This window comes from Sparus aurata, chromosome 18, assembly GCF_900880675.1.
Source record: "Sparus aurata chromosome 18, fSpaAur1.1, whole genome shotgun sequence".
Classification (NCBI taxonomy): domain Eukaryota; kingdom Metazoa; phylum Chordata; class Actinopteri; order Spariformes; family Sparidae; genus Sparus; species Sparus aurata.
In genome coordinates this window covers 16177455-16196539 of record NC_044204.1, presented here as the reverse complement: position 1 = coordinate 16196539, position 19085 = coordinate 16177455, and the positions used below count along the sequence as shown (strand labels likewise).

Below are 19085 nucleotides of genomic sequence, written 5' to 3'. Positions count from 1 at the left end.
GTTACCACAGGGTTCGTACACATTTTTCAAGGTCAAATTCAAGCACTTTTCAAGCACTTCTAAGGGTCATTTACAAAATTTACCAGCACCTTATCGCAGGAGTAAAATACTTTTCTACAGGAATATATATACTCATGATTATTTATTTTCACTTTTTATCACAACTATGTACATTGTATCATGCTGTAAACTTCTAAAATGATGTTTCATAATAGCAAAAACTTTAGAAATTAAAGGAGAACACAAAGTTTATCCAAAAAAAGGGAAGCCACTTGGCGTTCTTCAGGTACACTTGCAGCAAGACAAAGAGAGACCTGAGATCACCCTGTAATTTTCTTTTTTGACATAAACTTTTATAAGCTGTTTGCTTATTCATCAAAGTTTATTAATATTGAACATGTCATCAGTCCAAATTGCATCAAATTCACTTTCTCCTCAGCCATCCTTCTCTATTGCTACCAGGCTGCATGTGTGACGATACACACACACACTGGTTTTATTTCTGCTTGTAATAAGCAAACTATCCAGTCTGATCCCAATGTTGCCAAGACACAGAGTTATAATGTCAAGCACTTTCAAGCACTTAAACTAAAATCCAAGCACTTTTCAGACCTTGAAAACACAACATTGAAATTCAAGTACTTTCAAGGATTTCAAGCACCCGTACGAACCCTGTACCAACTATAGGTATGTGGGAATTTAATTGGAAGGAAAGCTCTCTTTAATGTGTACTTTAATTAACCATTCATTCATTATTGGAAACTTTATGTTTTTCTCAGAAGATTAAGTCATTCCCCAATCTTTTTATTTTCAGCTGACCTGTGTACACCAATCAATTGATTTTCCGTTAATCAGTAACAAATAATGTTCTTTCAAGGAACCTTCATTGGAAATTATTAGGAAATCACGTTTCTATTATATAGAGCATTATCAGTAATGCAGACAAAATATTAACTTAAACCAAAAATAAAATTAGAACATGTTCACCAATGTATAAACTCTTCACACTCTTAAACATTCTGGCCTTGTAAAACTGTTGACACTAATCAAATACACATTGTTTGAGGTATAAGAGCTAAAACATGTAAAACCTTAGGTGCAAACAACATTTTCTTTCCACGTACGATTTCTGCCTAGCAACAAACTGGACAAGCTCATTTTGGTGCCTTTTATTGGTTTGTTCAAAGAGTCAAAATCAGTCATGCTGAAAAGTCAAAGCTACAGTTGAGTGACACGCTATGAGGAAGCCTCATTCCACTAAATACATGAAGGAGAATGATGTGATCTTTCATAGCCACAATTAAGGTGAACCAGAGTCATAAAATAATTTAAACTTACGTCAAAATTTTCATTCATAGGAAGAGAATAAAAATCAACTTTGAACATTTAAAATCATGAACAAACTTAACGTTAGATGTACAAACCAAGAGAACTGACAGAAGCTGGAGCTAAAGGGAACATACAAAACGAAACTAAAAGGAACAGGTCAGTCATGTAATATCTGGTGTAATGTGGAATTATTGGTTGAAGGTGTCAAAATATTTTTCTGGTTCTAAAGTAACAGAACACAGAATGCCAAGAGAGGTGATAGTTTGTATTTTCTATCCTTTCACTTGAAACAGTGCAGAGAAGAGTTGCCTTCTTCCCAAAGCAGCAAATCAGTATAATCAGTGGTCATTCCAGTGGTTACCACATGCTGCAAGCTTACATGCCTCAATTGTATTACATGTAGGAAGGAACAAAGGAATGCTATCGAAAGCTTCATGTGCAATTTTTAGGACTTTCAAGAGCTAGTTTACCTTGTTTTAACTTGTTCAATGGGACAGTGGCTTGTTAAAACAAGCTTGTGATTTGTGACTGAATCTCAGCTTCATAGGTAGATGGCTGAGCACAACAGTTTGGTCATTCATGTCTGTCAGGGCTTTTACACCAAGCTTGTTCCCTTTGACCTAAAAAAGATTTAAATATATTCTCTGTTCAAAAACTACAAGGTGCATATTCACTGTTTGCTGGTGATTTCCTGAGGTCTTCAGTGCAAAAGCTGCTGGCAGAGAGAGAGGTGCTTTGTGTGGTGGAGGGCATGGCGACCCTGACTGAGGTGAGGAGGCAGGGTCAGTTCTGGGGGGTGGAGTAGAACGAGTGGTGCTGGTGGTTCTGGTCTGGAGGGTTGTTGGCAAACAGCAGAGGAGCGGTCTCTGATCCGTACCAGCTGAAACAGAGCGAGAAGAGCAGAAGATGACAGCTGTGCATTTACACTTCTGGATTAGAGGATTCTTAAATGGTTTCTACATTAGAACTGTGTGCTACAACAACATATTGCTGCCATGCCAGAAAAAGAAAAACGAATCAATAATGCTATAATGTGAAATGTTTGTTGTTATAACAAGATGTTTTTTCACATTATATCAAGATGTTTTGTGTCATTACAACATACGACCTTGTCATCAAATAATTGTTATAGCTATACACTTAATGGTGTTTTAAAATGAAACCTTTTACTTTATAATTTTATCATATACTGTGAATGTCGTCATAATATGAAACATTTATGTTATCAACAATACGTGACAACATTATAATGTGAAATGCTTACATTTTAACATGATATATGGTATATTTTTATACTAAATGTTATAATGTTATTACGCGATAACTGCTGAAATACTGTAAATATATCTTCTTATCTTCGTGAAAACATCCATAAACATTTTACGCTATGATACTGATTCATTCTTCTTTTGGAATGGCAGAAAAACACTTCTGTGGTGTACCAGAATCATCAACAGAATGTAAAGAAATAACAGTTTTTATGTTACGTCAAAGACCTGTATGTATTGTGTTGAAAAGATTGCAACAGAAGTTAGCATGGTAGCAAGCTAGCCCTGGGCCTGAAAACCTCTTTTTCCAAAGTTCCTTTGCTAGCAGTGTCAACCAACCAACCAATCAACCAACCAACAGTAGTCTGGCTAGCTGCATGGCTAATTAACAAGCTAACAATAGCTACAGTCTTGGATGTATCAACAGAATACAGGTCGCAGCATTTAGCAGTTATTCTGGTGATATGCTGCCCCTATTTCTTGGGAGTACCAATCCAACAAGTGAGTAATTCATACATATTGCACCTTTAATCATCTGTTCTAGGCCCTAAATCATCTCACATTGTTTCAATGACAGTACCTCGCGTGTGGATGTAAACTGCGTGCCCACGGAACAGGTGCATCATCGTCACTGCCTTGTGGGTCGTCAAAGAAATATGGACGAGGTAGGACCCTGTTGTTGATGGCCATGCTGCTGGTCTGTGGGAATCAGAAAATAAAGAAGAAGAAAAAAACACACGCTGACATGACCTCCACAGCTATGGCAATAATAAATCCTGAGTCATCGTGTTTCATTTCTTTATTCCACTGAGATGTGGTCAAGTGTGTCTCAGATGTAACTACCTCTTGAGTCGGTCGGCGAACTCTGAAGATGAGGATGAGTAAACTGGTTGGGAGCAGCTCCCATATGAGGAGGATGGCGCCGAAGGCCAGGTAGCCTCTGTCGCCCAGTTCACTACGCAAGTCAGCCTACAAACACACACACACACACACACACACACACACACACACACACACACACACACACACACACACACACACAGAGTCATCTAGTGTACTCACATTTTCACTGGCCAGGGCTATAAACTGTATCATAATAAATAGTGATAACCATTACTGCGACTAGAACCAGGCTCAACAGGGTTACCCTGGTTAAGAGTGCCAGCATCAGATCATTACCTGGTCAGAGACGTTGTACCAGTCAAAGTTGAATGACTCCACCCGGTGGCTCTGCGACAGAACGAGGACTGTCAGGTTGTAGCAGGCTCGACTGGCAAACAACAAGATCACTGCCGCTCCCAGAGCTGCTGTACGGCACACGGTGGTCCCCTGGTCAGGTTGAAAAAAAGATGCCGTTAGCCTCAGAATAAGCGGAGGGTAAGAAGTGGCTTATGTTTTACAGGGTACTCCACTGATTTGTACTGCACGTCAATGAAGAGGTGCATTATTATAGGTGCCAGGGGAATGATGGTGTTGTTTAATATCAGGTTATCACCTCTTGGGGTGTAAAGCGGCTTGGGCCTTGCTAGTTAGCATGCTACCTTTAGTAGATATCTCTGCAACACAATATTGTGGTGTCTTTGAGATATGATCGAAACTGTTACTTCGTCAAATTCTGTTCAAAATTGTTCAATGTTTAAAAATAAATCTCAAATTATTGCACCTTAAAATTAGATTAGATTTGTTTTAGAAATGCTTGGTCCTACAATTCCCATAATGCAACTCAATATTAACTTTCATTAGGCCCATTAGAGCTACATCTTTCAAACTCTACAGATACAGTTAGTCGGACAGTCCTCTTATAAATGTGTAGTCTATAAACCCAAGCTGAGATAACCCTGATCATGTCATAGTGATGTCATTCGGGTCATTATCTCAGACTTCACAAAGCTCCTCCGGAGCCACAGAAGACATTTTATTACCGTTCTCACAGGCTGAATACAGTCACAAGGAGTAAATTAATCTTGCTATGTAAAATTGATGTTGAGTCCATTTAACTATTATTTAAGTTTATTACCTATAGTGGATGAGTCTAGGCCAAGAATAGACCCCATTAATTTTTAGTGCAGACCCGAATAAAGGGACATATTGTTCTCTCTTCTGTAATGTATTCATTACAGATCTGGTGATCTTAAATTTTGTTTAATCAGTTACAGCTGGTTTATGATTTAAAGTAATACAGGGCTATCGAGTTTCGAGACTGATGCTTAGCGCACCTTGCTGATCAGGTAGGGGCTGGTGGAGCGCGAGTGTCTGGTCAGGAGCAGCAGCAAGGCGGCCAGTACCACCGCATCCAGGATGAAGAGCAAGTCGTTGACTAGAACTCGAACCAGGACAAGATTCCAGGTGCGCTTCCCCGACCCACCGCCAGCACCTCTGTCCCCGAGAAACGCACACACCACGTTGATGCAGAGGAACGTGATGCTCAACGCACCATACATACAACGTGCCAGCAGCCTGAGGAACACATGGAGGCTGGAGCGATTAATATATCAGTATTCATAGGGTGTTTCAGAGGCTTAATCAAGATAATAAGGGCTCAGAACAAAAAGCCTGATGCCAAATGGTCTGTATTGTACAGTGAAACTTACAGTCTTCTGTCCACGTCTGAGCCATAAAGCTCTCTCACTTTGAGCAGCACCTGTGTTACAAAAGAGCAACAGAGTAAACAGAACACATAGACACTAATAATGAAACCGAAACCAGTATAAAAAGCGTTTGCTAAGCACATGGGTTATGTTCTAATCTGTTCAATCTGCATTTTCCCCCACATTACAGTTGGTGTACCCTAGCTTCAAGAGAATAAACCCAGTCTTACCTGAGTGAAATACAGGTTAATAAGGCTGAGAGTGAAGAACTGCAGACAGACAGGGAAGCAGTAGAGCAGCCAGTAGACTGCCACAGGTAGGTGGTTTGCCTCCACGGCGTTACGGAAGTAAAAGGAGAACAGGGTGGTGCGGAGGGCGGCCCACAGCAAGCAGAGGAACAGAAAAACACTCTGGTAGCTCCATCGTTTGTGTCCGTAGAGGTAGAGAAGCCAGAGCTGGGTGTACACCACCAGGAACAGTCCTCCGTAAAGAACGGTGTAGAGGATCGTGAAGCCGAGCTCGACCGAGGGGGCGACAGCTGGGTGCAGGGGGACCGGGGGAGGAAAAGTGGAGGAGTTGGGAGGTGGGGAAGCCGTGACTGGAGCTTCCATTGGAGTAGTGACAGGTCTAACTAACTGTCCATCATCACAAAGCCAAACCGCCTGTCAGACTGAAAGGTTTACATGGGAGACCTGGAGGCAGATAGAAAATGATAAGAGGTTTACAGGTCATGAATAAAACAATCAGGAAGGGAGGGGCAATCTCTTGTCTTGATAACACTTTTGTGGAGAAATCTTTTGTTTTTATCCTTTTTAATGTGAGATTCATGTATAGTCATCTAAGTGCTAACAAATGACTCAATTGATTTTGTCATGTCATGATTTACATAGGTATTTCGATGTCACAATGCTTGCACAATTCTTCCTTTTCTTATTGATATTTTTGAAAAGACTATATTGGTCTTGTGACATAACATATAAAGCTGATAGAATCATGAATCCATATTTCCAATGTCTATTACACAAATAAATTATTTTGTCTTAAAAAAAAAATCAAATTTCTGTATATGACACCAAGGGTTTAGATCTGGCATAGGAAGGTGTCTCGCTGATTTTCTTCACATTGGACTGGATGTTGGACACATTCATTTTCATTTTCAAATGCAGTCTGTATTATTTTAGACCAAATTGGAGGAGAAGTCTGACTTTACAATGTGTTAATGTCACAACAAACCCTTGTCTCACTGGAATTATCTATGATACAGTATACTGTGTCAACATTCACACTGATACAAACAGATCAGACAGTGCTGTAATTATTTACCACTAAGACAGAGAGACACAGACATTCTCTGTCATTTCTCGACAGAAAACATAATAATTTCGGGCTGTTATATTTGCTGTACACGTTTTCTTGACCCCAGGGTATATTACAGTGGCCTTTGACACTCATTAACCAGCCGGCTGTGAGTCTTTAGCCTGCTCTTTGGAACATAAACAACTAGCCCGTGGTGTGGATTCTCAACAGCGGCTAAGCTAACTGAACCTAACTTTGTTAACTGAGGTGAATGTCAGCTACGTCCTGCTGTCGCTCGGTTGGGCTTTGCCGGCCCGTAATGTTATTAAATGTACAAGCTGACAGTTATATTTAATGATAATAATAACAACAGACCTTGTTTTAGGCTCCGGTGTACGCAGCAGATGACGGTAATCCTTCTGTTTCCGTGTTGTGTGATCTGCGTAACGTCTGATGGGCGGAGCCAACAGTTTGATTCCAACCGCCAATCAGCGCTTACAGGAAATCGCGGTTTCTTCAAGTTGTTGTTTACTTGTCTTGAGACGAACGTTTTTTAAATCCACACGTAAAACTCTTTAAACGTCCGGGTCGCTTTTAGGTCACTGAGAAAGGTGTTTGAATGACTGTAGCTGCTTTTCAGTGTATGGTTTGTTTATACCAGCTCGTCTTTGACTGTGTTCTCACGGTAAACTGTCCTCACAGTGACTAACGTGCCTGCTGTTCACGCTCCGGACCGTCCGTTAATCTCGTGTGACGAAGCTTGCTGCATTATTAAAGTGGTACAAGATGCCGATGCTGCTGCGGTCCAGAAGATCCATCCACCCCGCCGCTCGGGCGAGCGAGGCAGAGCAGATACAGGAGGCGACGCCGAGAAGGTCGACCCGCCTGCACGGGAGGACTAACGTTATGAACGAGGTGGGTATTTTTATTACTCAGCTTTTCCGCCTCCTCTTCCTCCACTGCTCAAAACTTCACTGTCGGCCACGTAGCTTGCTCGCCAGCGTGAACGGCAGCGACGTTAGCTGGCTAACCCGAGAAAAATACCCAAAGGAAGGATCATATAGACACCACCCTGCCCTAAACTGTCGTATTTCATCCGCGTATTAGCACTTTAACGTATTTGATACTTGCTTAGCTTGTTAGCGTGACTGTTAGGCTAACGTTAGTAATTACCCCGTGAGTGTGAGCCCCTGCGCCCTGACAAAACTTGCCGCCTAGCAACTCACTGCACCATGGTAAGTTTCTTTTGTTACATTGAAGACGTTTATTTGTGAAGAAGGTGTAAAAAAAAAACCTCTACCCATGCATTTGTTTTTTTCTTTACTTTTGTCCTTTGAACGATGCAGAGTTAGATATAACCTATACCTGTGCCCTTAGCAAAGTCTTCCCCAGCTGAATTAATAACTAATGCCTGTGTTACAGTGTTGTTTCCTCCTTATTGACTGGTAACCTGTTTTGTCCCGTCAGGAGTCAGATGAGTCAGACTCTGAGTCTGTCCCGAGCCAAGTGATGGAGACAGATCCAAGTTTATCAGCCGAGCTGGTGGAGGAAACTGCTGAGGAGGCTGATCTAACGGTAGTCCATAACTCACCCTAAACAAACACACACACACACCTCGCTGTGAGACGTTGTTCATAGGCCGGAAAAGCACAGCTAACCTTAGCTGTGTACAGTAGGACGGCTGGGTGTGGCACAGCACTTACTTAATACAGCCCTGTGGTGAGAGAAATGAAGCTGTGAGTCTGTGCCGCAAGTAATCATCAGCAGGAAATAATGTCAGGGAAGTGTGGAAGTGTCCTCATCTCCTTTAGTCTGCATTTAGGGGAGTGATAGTTGTAAAGCTGATTTGATTATTAAGCCTGTGAGTTAGTTATTCATAAACATGAGCGTTCAAGCAATACTGGAGTTTTGATGCCAGTGCTTGGCTGTTGTTATCTTAGGCATTCTTAGCACGTTTTCTAATGTTTCTGCTGTAATGTTTGGTCTGCTGCCACAGTTATGCACTTACCAAAATACAAGATACGTCTATTGCACAGGAGACAATAAAGGAATAACTTTAACCTTATGTCACATGATTATTACATAATGTAAGTATCAAGAATCCCTTACTAGTGGTTATTATTTGCATAATATTGAACAATAGACTTCTTTAAGGAAAGATGTGTATAACAATCTATAGACATGCATAATATGGATTTTTTTTCAGTCGATACCAATTACAGATAAGTATCTGCTTCTCATAGGCGATACTGATAAGATAACTGATAATATCTCAAACTGTAGTTTATGCACAACTGAGGGTAGGATGGCTAAGATGTAAAGTTGGATGATTTGATATACCATAGCTCAAATAATAGTTGTTGTGTCAAAACTTGTAAACTTTTTACCACATCTCTAATCTCTTATTGACTAGAATTTCACCGATACCGCCAAATAGCTGATAATATCCATTACCAAATATCAGGCAGATAAGTTATCAGTCCCAAATTACATCATGCACATCCCAAACAATAAAGATAACCGCAGCTTTCGAAAAGTAAACTTTATTAGAAACACATTGATTTTTAAAGAGTAAGTCTGAAACATCTGTATATAATTCAAAGATATCTTAATTAGAAAATATTCAAGATTACTACTTGATGATCATCTGTCCACATATTTGTTGTGGCAGATACATCTGTAACAATATCAACCTGTCAATAAATCTGTCAGGCTTTAAGTTTATATACAGCCTTTTCCAGGAGCAGATGTAACTACACATGATTTTATAAAGTGAATTTCAAAGGCTGCAGTTTAGGACTAGACTGACATTTCAGCTGATATTAGCTTATATCCACATCAATGTACAAGTTGGCAGATACTTAACAAGAAAACTATTTGTCATAGTAGGAAAAGCACAGGTGTTCCCCATAACATTAACAGTACTCTGCTCTGTTCAAGTGTCCCAGTAATTAACTTGTTTGAACTGGAAGCAGCTGCTGTGTCAATGTGAAAAGGCTTTTTGTGAAAAATGCCCATTTTATGAGGCATATAGACATAAACAAAATACAAATATTGAGTATTAAAAACAGGTGTTAGACATTCATATGCATTCACATATATATAAAGTAAAGTAATCACTGTTTGGAAATTTAGTTTCATGTCAGTATTCACAGTGTATTTGGGAATACTGTACGTCTTGTAAAATGAAAAGCAACATTCGCAGAAACATGACCAGTAGAATGGCTGGGCCCTGATCTGTAGCTGCTCTGTACACTGAAATGTCAATTTATTCTTTAAAAATTAACAATGTGGAATGTGAAATGTTGCTGTTGCCACGATAACACTCTTGTTTAAACAAATATTGACGTCTGTAACAATATGTTAAACAGCCTATCTTGGCCACGCTGACGTAGATCAGACAGAAGAGCTCATTTGAATAGGTGTGGTATTCTAGGTATTGCAGTGCTACAGAAGCCTCTCGAGGTAGCATACAGTGTTATAGTATTGTTGTTCAACAGTATCAGTATCTATTGATGTATAACCACAAGCTTTTTGAAAGGTATTTTGGGTGTTATTCGCAACTAAGGTTATGTCATGAAGTATGTTTCTATATAGACACAAAATGCATGTTTTTCTTTCTAATGAAGCTCTCTCTCCCGCAGGAACTGAAGGATTGTAGTGTTGTGCTGGACCGTTGCTTTCCTGACGACAAGGCTGCGGCAAGAGAACTCGAAGAGAAAGAAGACATGAACCGAAAAGGTGGAAAACCCATGTCCCGGATCCCGACTTTCCAAAAACGACCTACTACTACAATGAGCCAGAACACGGAGCTGCCTGTTCCCAAAAAAGATTCCCCCGTCCAGGTAGCTCAGCCTCCCGAGAAAATTGTAAGTGTAAGCATGGAGGCCTCAAAGTCCAAGCTGCCCGATGTCAGAGCACTCCCCCTGCCATCGGTCCGCATCCCTAAAATTGCCTTTGAAGCGCCCTCTTCATTCATCAGCACAGAACACACAGCTGGAGCAGCTCCTAGTACCATTGCTACTACACCCAAGAGCTGGAGCTTGTCTGAGTCTTTGCAGAGCCCTCTTATGACTGTAAGCCCACGGCCTGCCCTCAGAACGGAGCAAGAGATGGAGCTACATTTACCAGAGCAAGACCAGAGGAAAAGGTTTGACATAGGTGACATACCAGATTCCCCAATATCTAATCTTCCACATGAGGGCTCTTTCACTTATAAGCCACCTGAAGAGAAGTACGACAATGAGGTTAGAAGCAGGATTACTCTCACTGCCTCTGGGGATATAGAAAAGCCAGAGTCTGCAGAGAGCTTTCACACAGCTGAGATCACCCAAGAGGACGATATTATGGAAGAAGAGCCACCGTGGGGGACAGAGCCCATGAACGCACATGATATAAAGGACAGCAGGTCTTCGTCAGATGCTGAATGCGAGGATGACTTGGAAGATGAAAAGTCCAGAGGCCATGATTCTGGAGACCTGAAGGAGTGTCATGAAGCACTTATAAGCCAGTTGGAGTCTTCGAATGTTGAAGAGGAGAGGGCCAATACTGATGAAATGACCTCTCCTGTAGCACCAGAGAAGCCTGCTAAACATAACTCAGCCGAGGTGAGTTATGTTGTTGTGCTTGTCAGATAGATAGATTCCACTGGTATCAGTCACTGTCTTCTTGGTGTTCTCAACAGTGTCAGTCGTATAAAAAGGAATTCCACCACACCCCGCAGTAACAGCACTGGCATGCAACACAATCCAAAGCTGTTTCCCAGACTCTTTACTCACCTGTTCATAAGTTAAAATCGTGCTTCTCTTGTTTTGTAGCGCCAAGGATGCTCCAGTCTCACCCTCTTCTGCTTCCTGCCCATGACCTTGCTGCTTCTAGGGGGGTTTGGCCAGCATGTTTGGCAGTATGGGCTTCCCATATCTGTGGCTCAGCTCACAGCTCAGCTGGAACTGCACATGCTGGAGGGCTTTGGATTCATGCCACAGCCTTGCAGCACAGACTGTAGGTAAGAGAATGATCAATCAGGTGTTAATTTCTCCAGTCAGTTTTGTTCTTTTGAGCAGTTTGTTGTGACAAAAAACATATTGTGATATGTACTAGGGCTGCACAAAAAATCGTTAAAAAATCGCGATCTCGATTCACACACACGTGATCTCATATCTACACACAGCGATTCTGAAGCATTTTATATCTCGAGCTGAATCACAAACAAATGTTCCTATTTTCCTCCCGGATTTTTTGAAGCGCCCCCAAACGCAGCACTGCCGCTGCCTCCGCCCTCAACCTGTGGTAAAGCGTCTTTACAACACGTGATTCAGTGGCGGAAGCCCGCCTGCAGTTAAGTGTATGGAAGGAGTGAGTGAGAAGCCGTTTTTAGACGGGGCAGCAAGCCGCCAATCTGCCCGTCCTTTTGGCGGCTAGGTCCACGGTTTTAGACAGAGGGCGGCAAATTGGGGGTCTGTTTTGGTTCGCCGATTTCCCGCCTCGGAGGGTACACTTATTTCCGCCTCACCTGCTAGATGAGCAACTGGACAGCCGCTGAGATCAGGAGATGCTAGCGTCTCCTGGATCTGTAGTTGTATGGTTGTGTTAGCTTGTTGTTGTAGCCACAATCTAAGAACGGTCGCTACTTTCAAATTAAAAGCCCCCCGCTAAGAACCCAGCTCTAAACTCCAATGGGGTGCAATGTAAAGCTCTTATTTTGAAGACAAATTCGTTGTCAACCGCTCACGGCCCAACGTCGGGCTTCACGTCACGTCACATGTTTACCTCTACCTCTGAGGCGGATTTTGGAAAAGGAAGAAAATTATGCTTCCGTTTTAGAAAGCCGATCACAGCAGCTGTCTCATATCACCTAGCTTAAGATACGGCCCCAATAAACACTGTACAACATGAGGTATAAAAGGATGCCCTCTCATCTTGGGAGACTATTTTTTATTTATTTTTTTTGTGTAAAAATAATTTCTCATCCAATGATGGAACTTGAAATGAACAAAAAAACATTGCTTTGGCGGAGGCATAGTAGTATCTGCCATACTATCATGTTTTTTTTGTTGTTTTGTTCAAGTTCATCAGTGCAATAAACATTTTGTGAAAAAAATCGTGCCAGAGAATCGTGATCTCAATTCTAAGCAAAAAAATCGTGATTCACATATTTCCAGAATCGTGCAGCCCTAATATGTACCTTGTTTTTCTCAAACATTTCCACATTTAGCCGAGCATGAATGCATCAAACAACAACAGATAGAAGCAGCTAAAGAAATGCCATGCAATTGGCTCTTCTGCACTGAGAGAACTGGGATGTGTCAGTGGTTATAGCTGAAGCTTTTCTGTTTTGTTCAGAGTGCGTCTGGTGGAGAGCATCCCCGAGGGTCTCTACCAGTCTTCTCCCTCATCCAGACAGAGCATCGCAGACAGCTGGCTACATCTGCTGGACAAGGCCAACAGCTCGGTCCACATCGCTGCTTTTTACTTCACTCTACGAGGCAACGATTTGGACCTCGCTGGCGCCTCAGACTCTCAGGTTAGTTAATGCATCAGTCACATGATGCAGGATATCAAGTGATTACACCTGAATCTTTTAAACCTCTAAGGTGCATGATGTTTCCATCTATTTTGCAGGGAAGAAGTGTCTTTGATCGACTGAAACTACTTAAATCTAAAGGGGTGAAACTCCAGATCGCAGTCAACGCCCCCCAGACCTCAGCTCGAGATACGGCAGAATTGGCAGCAACAGGTACATCATGACTTGACAATGTGGAGAAAATTGTGTTGCTTCTGTGGTTTGTGCACCTTAAATTAATGATTTACAAGGCAACATCATCTGTATGTTAAATTACATTTTCACGTTTTCACAGCAGCATCAGAATTCTCTATCAGCTAAACTTATCAACAGTAGATGTTTGTAAGGTTTTTTCAACTTTGATATAAAGTATCACAGATCAGAAGATCGCCAAATGTTGGTTTGCTGTGTCCAGTCTATCAGAATCATGCCACATCACTTTTGCTATTTCCATGGTCGGATTTAATTTGCTTGCTAATTTCTCATCATGTGTTTTTATCTTTCTTTTCTTTTTTAGGTGCAGAAGTCAGAGAAGTCGACCTCAAGGCTGTTACTGGAGGCATTGTCCACACCAAGCTGTGGGTGGTGGATCAAAAGCACTTCTACTTGGGCAGTGCTAACATGGACTGGCGCTCCCTTAGTCAGGTAAAACAGAGAGAAGAATTTGCATTTTTAAAATCTACATCACCATGAGCCTGACTCTTTTACAGGAACTAAATGTATTGTCCAGTCTAAAATTTAGCAGAACACTAGAGTGCCTTACATTTCAAACATGTTTTATGACATAAGTTAAACTAACTGGCTATAACAAAGATATACTGGCTTATTATTACTGGTCATTATTAAGCGAAACTAAAAGCATATTTATGTCAAGTTTAAATGTTAGAATGTATTTGAACAATGTGGTCCCAAAAGGTGGATAAACATAGATGCAATGCATTTTCCTGATTTAGGTATTACTGTGGGTCTTAAAATAGTGAGAATTTAAAAAACATTCAGAAATAATCTTAAATTATCAACAATGTTGATTATGTTATTATGTCAAAGATGTTTATGTATTGTGATGCAGAAATATCCACTGAAATAAGCATGCTAACCAGCTAGCCTGGGGCCTAAAAGCCCTTTGTCCCAAGCTGTCCAGAGTTCCTGTGCTAACGGTGTTAACAGCAACACTCCCCTGCTGCTCCGTCTAGCTGCACTAACTGAGCTAACAAGGAAACAGCAGCTTCAGTCATGGATGTATAAACAGAATACAGTTAGGAGCAGTTAGCAGTTACTCTATGTCAGGAGTATGAATTCAACAGGTGGTATGTTTTTACACATTGCACTTTCATGTGTACAGTATAATTGTGCTGTTGTACTCATCCATTCAGATGACTCATTAAACTGGATTCCTGGAACATTCACACCACTGTTTGCCATCAGACACAGTCATAATTGTGGCCTACAGTGACAGTATCAATGCATTCTGTGTTGAACCCAGGTGAAGGAGGTGGGCCTGTCAGTGGAGGACTGCAGCTGCTTGGCTCAGGATGCCTTTCGGATCTTCGGGGTGTACTGGAGCCTCAGTGGGGCAAACAACGGCTCCCTGCCGTCGTACTGGCCTAATCGTCTCTCTGCCCTGTCCAGTTCCCAGAATCCCCTGCACCTCAAGTTCAATGGAGTGCCTGCTCAAGTTTACCTGTCTGTAAGTCCAGTACTACTGAGTGTCAAGAGGAGTGCTTCAAAAAATAGTTTTTTTAATGAAACTTTTTGTTGACTAAATTTAATTGCTATATGCTGACAAAGGCTGATACAGATATTTTTCATACAAAATATATCAGTAACTGGCTGAGTAAATTAAAAGTATAATGAGATCAGAGTAAACTTGACATTGTGGACATTATGAAGAGTGTATCCAGCTATGTCCAAGCCTTTGTCCTCTCCCTGTTTGCTCCCATGATTCTTACCTCTTGTGTTGCACCCGTTTCCTGCAGAGTGCCCCTCCGCAGCTCTCTGCCCGCGGACGTACAGGTGATCTCTCCACCATCCTGTCTGTCATCGACGATGCCCAGAAATTCATTTACATCTCTGTCATGGACTATCTCCCTCTGTCTGAATACACAGAGCCACTCAGGTGACAAGCCAACTGAACTCACTGAGAACCATCTGTACTTACTATTTACATCAGAGGCATACACATCATTACACAAGTTGATTCCCTGTAATACTAATGCACGAACTGTGTCTTATGTTGCTCAAGCTACTTGATTACACAGTTTACAGTAACAAATAATGCAATGCATGATGTCTTGTGATGCATTTACTATTTCAAAGGGTATTTCTTGAATCAACAGTCACAACACTGTAGTCTGATTGGCTGACTAAGCAGCTTCACTAAGTGAGATGATGTTCACCTGCTCCAAACACACTACAGAACTGACTGTCTTTATGAAATGTGCCACAGATAATATCAATTCTCATATTGTCAGATCTTCTGGAAGTCTGTCCCTGCCGAAGAGTTCAAACTATGCATTGGTGTTCCTCTCTTTCTCTCTCTCAGGTTCTGGCCTGCCATCGACACGGCCCTGCGTGCTGCAGCCTGCACCAGAGAGGTCCAGGTTAAACTCCTGGTGAGCTGCTGGAAACATTCACCTGCCGCCATGTTCACCTTCCTGCAGTCCCTGCTGGTGCTCAACAGGCCTCCGCTGAATTGTGACATTGATGTGGTATGTTGACAATGAATAAGACATAGTTGTCTGAACAGAATGGTGATGGATCATAAACTCCTGCTATTTTTTGGCTCCTGTGCAGAACATCTTTACGGTGCCTTCAACAGCAGAGCAGATGAAGATTCCCTTTGCACGTGTCAATCATGCCAAGTACATGGTCACAGACAGAGTGGTGTATATAGGTATGTTATTACCACTTACTATGTTTCAAGTATGCTCTAAACAAAAAAATACATTACATTGTACAAAAGTACATGTACTCAACTAATGTGCTCAGGCACAATTTAAGATATTTTTTAGGGGTTTTCATTTATGTTATGTTATTTATTCATGCTATGTTGTACTTTTTACTCCAATTCAATTACTTGTAAAATGCAGATTTTGTGGATTTATTTATCCATCCATCGTCAACCGCTTATCCGGAGTTGGGTCGCAGGGGCAGCAGCTTCAGCAGCGAGCCCCAGACGTCCTTTTCCCCGGCCACGTTGGCTAACTCTGACTGGGGAATCCCTAGGCGCTCCCAGGCCAGAGGGGAGATGTAATGCCTCCACCTGGTCCTGGGTCTATCCCTAGGTCTCCTCCCAGTTTGACTTGCCAGGAACCATGCCCAAACCACCTCAACTGGCTCCTTTCCACGCAAAGGAGCAGCGGCTCTACTCCGATCCCTCCCGGATGGCTGAGCTTCTCACCCTATATCTAAGGGAGACCCCAGCCACCCTGCGGAGAAAACCCATTTTGGCCGCTTGTACCTGCGATCTCGTTCTTTCACTCATGACCCATCGCTCATGACCATACATGAGGGTAGGGATGAAGATTGACCAGTAGATTGAGAGCTTTGCCTTCCGGCTCAGTTCCCTTTTCGTCACAACCATGCGGTGAAGCGCATGCAACCTCACACCCGCTGCTCCGACTCTCCGGTCGATCTCACGCCCCATCATCATCCCCTCACTCATTAACAAAACCCTTAGGTACTTAAACTCCTTCACTTGGGGCAAGACTCATTCCCCACCCAGAGTAGGCAACCAACCGGTTTCCTACTGAGGAATCATGGCCTCAGATTTAGAGGCGCTGATCCTCATCCCTGCTGTTTCACACTCAGCTGTGAACCGATCCAGTGAGCGTTGTAGATCTAAAGCCGATGGTGCCATCAAGACCACATCATCTGCAAAAAGCAATGATGCGATCTTCAAGTCACTGACCTGTAACCCTCCACACCATGAGTGCACCTCGAAATCCTGTCCATGTATATCACAAACAGGATTGGGGACAAGGCACAGCCCTGGCGGATTCATTTATTTAAACATTTTTAAATAAAAAATGTTTAAAAAAAACTTGAAAAATTACTAGAAGTAATTTTAGGATAAAACTTACTCCTTTATACACCTGTATGTTGATATGAAAGGTTAAAGAAAATTCCAGCTGGAGATTATCTTGTCCCCTTTTAAACAAGTTGATTTAAAGAGGTTTATATATATTTTACTACTCTTAATGTACCCCAAAATACTCTTTATTAGGACTCAATTATAGACCAAAATATCTTTATAAACACTATGAAGTAGTTGAAATCAGCTCCTTCTCGACTAACTGCAGCAACCATGTTGCTCACAAGTTGATTCATCAGTGATAATCTCATACTTTACATGGTAACACTTCCAGAAGCTGTTGAGCATTATCAGTGATTTCACTGTTCTGTCTTTAAGAACATTTGCTGATAATGCCTCTGTATGTTTACCTGGTAGTTTTAATATAGACGGGACATTCACTTGAGTATTTTTTATTTTCTATGAACTCACGTAAAGGATCTGAATACTTTATTCCTCCAGAACAGGCTGTAACATTTTTCTTTGGACTGCATTTGACAGTGGATGGTTTTGTGTTATTGAATTAAAACCCATAACATAATTCCAAACCCTTTCACTAAATAGTGCAGGAAACATTCGTATCCATTGTTACACACAAACATTGCTTTCTGTCTTTTTAGCATGTTGTAGATATGGTCTTTAATTGAACTCATGTGTTCTCAGCCATCAGTGAGATGTTGCTCTTAATAGTTCCTCTGCCTGTCATGCTATCTAACTGATGGGACTGTTTCTGTGTTCACAGGCACATCCAACTGGTCTGAGAACTACTTCACCCAGACAGCTGGTGTGGGCCTGGTGGTGAACCAGACCGGCTCTGAGGTCAAAGAAGGCCAAGAGGCTCTACAGAGCCAAGCAGAGCAGCTCTTCCTCAGAGACTGGACGTCTCAGTATGCTAAAACGCTCTCTCTTGTTGACGAGAACGTCTGCCCTCGCGGCCCACACTGAGGGTTAGTTGTTCAGTAAAGCACATTGCATTGTACATGAGCATCTTGCTTCTCCTGCTACTTGAACTTTAATTTACTTATGCAGAATCCACTTGCTGTACTGTGCAAATGAACACGGTTAATTTTATTGCTGTTTGCAGACTGGCTGCCTGTTTTTTGTACATAGTTGCTTTTTTATATTTTGTTTCAAAACGTGTTATTTTTATATTCTGTATCATTCCAACAATCGCCTTACATGTTATAAGGTGAGAGGAAAGTTGCTTTGTACAATTTGTTTTATGCCTGGTGCATTTTGTATATTTTCCTGGTGCCAAGCTTTATTTCTCCCGCAGGAAATAAAATATTTCCAAAGAGGTGCATGCACCATGGCCTTGTTTACACTGTTGAAGCCATCAGCTGTTAAAACCATCAGATGGGAGATCAAGATTCTTGTAAATACAATCAATGTTCAATGCATAACTGATCTCTTGCTCACAAAGGAATATAATTTGAATGTGTAGCACTACGGTAAGAAAACAACTGATTTACATCAGAGAGAGCATGCTGTGTTTTTAATGCCTCCACACCGGCAACAGCCAGGAGGTGATATGTTTTTGGGTAGTCTGTCTGAGGCCTATGGGAATGTCCGTAGTTATGCAAGTATCTGCTCAGAAACCAAAGTACTGGACACATATACCACTTCAGATACCACCAGACACCTGTCAAAACAAATAAAAATGTTTGTTTCATTTGTGTCCAAAATGTGTTTGTTTTTTTTTTGCCCAAAAAGAACTCGTGAGGAAGTCTTTAAACTGTATCTACTCTGTCCTCACAGAAGTTTATCTAAAGTTCAGCTGTTGGATACAAGATGTTCCTACTTCACCATATAATTCACTGAGACTTAAAATGAGCACAGAGGAGCTTTCCTCAAAGGTGCCATAGGTAAGAATTGGCCAATCACAGATACTGTATATACTCTGCTGGACTGGGAGCTCAAATCGGGGAGGGAGTGTTAGTATTGATGGCAGAATTACAATTTCTTCATAT

The 19085-nt window shown here is 41.7% G+C and overlaps 2 protein-coding genes across 4 annotated transcripts; one reads left to right on the top strand and one right to left on the bottom strand.

Moving 5' to 3' along the window:
• Window positions 1–1154: 1154 nt before the first annotated feature.
• gpr137 (G protein-coupled receptor 137) lies at window positions 1155–6992 on the bottom strand. Of its 2 annotated transcripts, none has more exons than XM_030395329.1 (8): window positions 6857–6992; window positions 5416–5877; window positions 5189–5238; window positions 4814–5054; window positions 3777–3926; window positions 3441–3566; window positions 3178–3296; window positions 1155–2209 (listed from the first exon to the last, which is right to left on the bottom strand). In XM_030395329.1, the coding sequence occupies exons 2-8, from the start codon at window positions 5794–5796 to the stop codon at window positions 2113–2115; spliced, it is 1164 nt and encodes a 387-aa protein (XP_030251189.1). In that variant the 5' UTR covers window positions 5797–5877; window positions 6857–6992; the 3' UTR covers window positions 1155–2112. The 2 variants fall into 2 exon arrangements, with proteins under 2 accessions (XP_030251189.1, XP_030251190.1); XM_030395330.1 differs by having other exon boundaries at window positions 4814–4973.
• Window positions 6993–7232: 240 nt separating this feature from the next.
• Window positions 7233–18800, top strand: pld7 (phospholipase D family, member 7). Of its 2 annotated transcripts, none has more exons than XM_030395324.1 (12): window positions 7233–7396; window positions 7949–8056; window positions 10126–11088; window positions 11299–11486; window positions 12824–13004; window positions 13103–13217; window positions 13561–13688; window positions 14527–14730; window positions 15020–15159; window positions 15586–15751; window positions 15837–15936; window positions 17858–18800. In XM_030395324.1, the coding sequence occupies exons 1-12, from the start codon at window positions 7268–7270 to the stop codon at window positions 18058–18060; spliced, it is 2625 nt and encodes an 874-aa protein (XP_030251184.1). In that variant the 5' UTR covers window positions 7233–7267; the 3' UTR covers window positions 18061–18800. The 2 variants fall into 2 exon arrangements, with proteins under 2 accessions (XP_030251184.1, XP_030251185.1); XM_030395325.1 differs by lacking the exon at window positions 7233–7396 and adding an exon at window positions 7459–7716.
• The last annotated feature ends 285 nt before the right edge of the window (window positions 18801–19085 follow it).

Excerpts from the sequence above, each read along its gene's own strand:
- gpr137 (XM_030395329.1), bottom strand. The coding sequence starts at position 5,796 with ATGGAAGCTCCAGTCACGGCTTCCCCACCTCCCAACTCCTCCACTTTT. Across the intron at positions 5,055-5,188 it reads TCAGACGTGGACAGAAGACT|GCTGCTGGCACGTTGTATGT; the intron begins GTAAGTTTCACT and ends TGTGTTCCTCAG. Across the intron at positions 3,927-4,813 it reads GCCCCTACCTGATCAGCAAG|GGGACCACCGTGTGCCGTAC; the intron begins GTGCGCTAAGCA and ends CAACCTGACCAG.
- pld7 (XM_030395324.1), top strand. The coding sequence starts at position 7,268 with ATGCCGATGCTGCTGCGGTCCAGAAGATCCATCCACCCCGCCGCTCGG. Across the intron at positions 7,397-7,948 it reads GGACTAACGTTATGAACGAG|GAGTCAGATGAGTCAGACTC; the intron begins GTGGGTATTTTT and ends TTGTCCCGTCAG. Across the intron at positions 13,005-13,102 it reads CTGGCGCCTCAGACTCTCAG|GGAAGAAGTGTCTTTGATCG; the intron begins GTTAGTTAATGC and ends TCTATTTTGCAG.